Source organism: Sinocyclocheilus rhinocerous, unplaced genomic scaffold (genome assembly GCF_001515625.1).
Source record: "Sinocyclocheilus rhinocerous isolate Xijiao unplaced genomic scaffold, SAMN03320098_v1.1 scaffold393, whole genome shotgun sequence".
NCBI lineage: Eukaryota > Metazoa > Chordata > Actinopteri > Cypriniformes > Cyprinidae > Sinocyclocheilus > Sinocyclocheilus rhinocerous.
In genome coordinates, this window is record NW_015654520.1 from 173,014 (window position 1) to 177,455 (window position 4,442).

General features: G+C 36.7%; 1 gene segment (V, D, J or C); it reads left to right on the plus strand.

Annotated features, from left to right (window-relative positions):
• Nucleotides 1-2,201: 2,201 nt before the first annotated feature.
• LOC107717485 (Ig lambda chain V-II region MGC-like) overlaps nucleotides 2,202-4,442 on the plus strand; it is a 24,277-nt gene continuing 22,036 nt past the window's right edge. Inside the window, 1 exon segment of the V gene segment in view lies at nucleotides 2,202-2,422. Coding sequence covers nucleotides 2,381-2,422 — 42 coding nt within the window.

The window sequence follows — 4,442 nt, forward strand, 5'->3', positions numbered from 1 at the left end:
TCTCTCTCTCTCTCTCTATCTATCTCTCTCTATCTCCCTCCCTCCCTCCTGCCGCATCTCTGTCTGCATCTCAGACCGACTATGACGGTGTCACTCAGAGCATGATTTTACCTAATCTTGATGGATTTTTTATTTTTTTTATTTTTTAAGATTTGACAACCTTAGTGGTTGGACTCATTGTCAACTAAAGGGAAATTTTTGCACAGAGTCTGTCATCATTTTGAAGGAAAGGTTGATACACCATGGTGTTCTTTTTTTTTTTTTTTTTTTTTTTGGGGTGGTTTAAAATTTTGTCGCGAATCTTTTACAAATATCTCGTTATATTGATTGTAAACAGTCATTGCAGAGTCTGGCTCGAGACCCCGGTCATGAGTCTCCCTCTTTTCAACGCTGGTCGGTCGGCACGCGAGTCGCACGCGCACTGACAAAAAGCCTGTTTCACGGCTCACTAACCTGATCCAACGTCCGAAATCTGCTGTTTTCTATTCAATTTAATTTCATTGCCCCTCCAACCCCCCTAAAAAAAGATAGAAGATAGGCCGTTGAAAAGGCGAGAACATAAATGAGGGAATAACTATAGACAATGGAATTTAAACGCATGCGGAGCGATTAAAATGTTAAACTTTGGAGATCTTTGTAGACGTATTGTATTGATTGTATCAATATTGTACAGTATTGAATCAAAACTTTGATTTTGTATTGTCCAAAATCAAAAGCATGCCTTGAATGCAATGTAAGTCACTGTAAATAAAAAGTTTACACTAATAGAACACTAATGCGCTGCGCCTTGTTTACAAGCAGAGGAATGCACACACACATGCGTCATGGTACTGTCGTGAACGCGTGTCGACTGAGACAGAAGAGAAGAAATTGTTGAATAAAGTCGTTATTTTTGTTTTCTTTGCACACAAAAAGTATTCTCGTAGCTTCATAAAATTACGGTTGCACCACAGATGTCACATGGACTATTTTAACTATGTTCTTACAACCTTTCTGGGCCTTGAACATGTCAGTTGCATTGCTGTCTATGGAGAATCAGAAAGCTGTGTTCCGAAGATGAACGAAGGTCTTACGGGTTTTTTTTTTTTTTTTAAAGACATGAGGGGGATTAAATTAATGACAGAATTTTCATTTTTGGGTGAACCCTTTAACAAAATATAATAATCAAATTGTTTGATGGATTTAAAACATGGCAGTGACTGTGTACTATGTAAATGCTAAGGCAACATACTATGTTAAGAGTCAGGGGGTGTAAACTTTTGTAACGTTTTGTAAATTGTCATTTTGTCTTGAAATATATTAATATCATATGCAGCTCCTGAAGGGCAGTACTAAATACTAAAAAAAGAAGAAATAATAAAAAGAAATAACATAACAAAATAACATAGTTATGTTGCATTAATATAATCTTCTGGAATAACAACATACATTTAATTTCTACAGTAAAAAAAATAAGCCACTTTCCACGTTGTTTATCAAACTGTCTTGACATGCAACCCTGTTAATTTGTCCATTTTTCTCACACCAATACTGACAAAAGAACAAAAAAGATAATATCAATGAAAATATCAAGTAAACGGTGATTTTGCATAAACGGTTTACATTAACATTTAACATTTTAACAAGTGCAAATGAATAAACATATATGTCTTAATGTTCAGATTCTGACGCCCTAACAGGTTAATGCTACTCAATTACTCATTCAACTAAGAGCAGTGAGTGATATAGATGTTTCAAAGGTACGAGCAAGTTGTTTGCAAGGATCATGTTCAGTGCATAAATTAACTGGGATAACATGGATCACAGGCCTGTATCTCTGATGTGTAAAATGGATCATGAGCTCAGTCTAGTCATGCCACTGATGCAGCTTCAACCAATTGTCATGCATTAGCTAGGATTAATTAAGACTATTCATGTTGCTATGACAAAGGAAATAAAACACTAAAATTAAAAATCTACTATATTATATAGCATATTATGAGCTGTTAAATTATGCAAAAGCAACAGGATTTTGGCTTTGTTATTTATACTTGACTTTTATTTTATTATTATTATTTTAACAATCCTGGCGATGCACACTTCAGCCAGTAGATGGCGAAAAATTACCATACGTTGGTTTTCCAACAGCCATAAAACACCACCAGAAGAAAAAGAAGAGTCTTGCACGACATCGGGCAAACGGGCATGTCGTATTATTTATTCCACATCCGACAGTGGAGTTCAGCAATGCGCGTGCTGTAAATGGCGCACTTGTAGTGCGTACTGTAAAGTCTGCGAGCTGACATTCACCCCAATAAATGAGCAACTCTAGCTGAAGACAACTGAAATCTGTGTGACAAGATGTTGATTAAAGAGGAGAGTGAAGAAACGAGTTGCCCAGATGAATGCACAACGAAACATGAAGATACTGATGAACAAAGAGGTTTGTGCCCATTTGATTTTTGGCTGCTCGGAGCAATGTTAACCCGACATATGTCTAATGATCTGGCCATATTATGTTTAGGCTCTGATTTTTACATGATGTGTTTTGTCATCTGACATTACAGGAATTCCTCGCTTCTATTTGATCATGTGACTGTTTTAATAATTAGGTGGATATTTTTTCAAAATTGTAATCATTTACGCATACACGATCCGTACAGTAGTGTTTACAGTAGTCATCATGCAGTGCATTTAAACCTGTTTTTATACAGTCTATGATTTAAACCGATGTTGCGCTGGTAAAACAGGGATTGTTTTCGTTTTCCGTCTGTTATGTGATTATATGTGAAATACAGTTCATATCCATATGTAGTAGCCTATGTCACTGAGCCTACATTCTACCTGTACGAATGCAGTTAAACCAGTGGTTCTTAACCAGGGGACTTCAGCAAACTTTCATGGGGGCCTCAAGGCTTATATTTATTTACATCTAGCTTAGTGTTTACATATTCTTAATTCAAATGCTAAAAAAAAAACCACTAAAAGTAAAGATGTACAATATTAAACTGACGTCATATTTATTGATTTTACTTGTTTTATTACAACAGAAGTACCTGAAAGACATAGGCTACAGTTTAAGCTTAGATACCGGGGCCTTCAAATATTGTCTTAGCTCAAGGCAAGAAGAGCACAATAGCTTTTCTTTGTTTATTACCCCTCACCACTCTCAACAACGTAGTTCTTTTCTGTTTCACATTTAAGGTTGTTATTTTACTAGTTTGTAACTTGCTTATTACTCATAAACATTTCTAGATATGACTTCTATTTGTGTGAATAGGGTTGTTGAGACTTCTGTTACCAGCAGACACGAAGATGAACTGCACTGCAAATCGTTCTGTTATATTGTCACCAAAAAGTGAATTTTTTTTTTAGTATGTGTGTTAAAGCAGCACTATGTAACTTTTGGCGCTCTAGCGGTTAATAAACAGAACTGCACACATCCTGCGGAAGAACATTCCAACCGGAGCTACTTCTCTAAGTTTATGTCTATGGCGATCCACGCAGGTATGTGTTACTCCGCAGCGGTGACGACCCGACCAGGCTACAATAGTCCAAATATAAGTACTTATTATAAGTGTACCGGAGTGATTCGGAATAAGACAAAAACGCGGTTTGGAAGATGAATTCATGATGTACTCGCTCAATATATACATTTTGCAAATTTTGAACACAGAAAAAGTTACATAGTGCTGCTTTAAGTGCAGATTCTGCTGTATGGCAAGTGTTGTGGGTTGTTACAAAGACTTCAGATGACTTGATATACACTACTAGTCCAAATCAATCGAATAATGGAATAAATGAAAATTTGTAAATGTTTTTAAAACGTCCATTATGCTCACCAAAGCTGCATTTATTTGATCAAAAATGCAGTTAAATGTTAATATTGTGAAATACATAGTCAACATTTGAAGTGGATCAAAAAAGTTAATCAAAGTTGTCCTAAGACAAGAATTTTGGTGAACTTTGATGAAAGGTTTTGATCCACTTCAAGTGTTGACTACTGTATTACAGCTGTATATGTTTGAGCTCCGTCAAGTTAATTCTTTGTCGTCTAATTTTTTATCTTAAAATCAATTTTATACACCATCATTTTCGTTTCTATAATGTGTGAATATATCCCCTATCGTATTCTACAACAAAAACAATCAGAGCGCCTTGTTATCACTAGTTTTATTTTGATTTCCCGAGTCCGCTATTAGCAAAATAGCCCGCTAGCATCGCCAGCGTGGTTGCCGCTAATCTCGCTTACATTACTAATACTCTATTCACACACATTACCATTGTTTTACTCACTGTTACTTGCTTTAATGGCGGATGTGTGTCTACCTTTGAGTGCAGGTGAGGACACGTTCAAGCTGCATTCGGTGCAGCTCGAGCTGGAGGCCGTGGAGAAGCAGATCCGCGACCTGGTGGAGAGGCAGGCCCAGCTGAGGGAGCGGAGAGCTGCGCTGGAAACATCC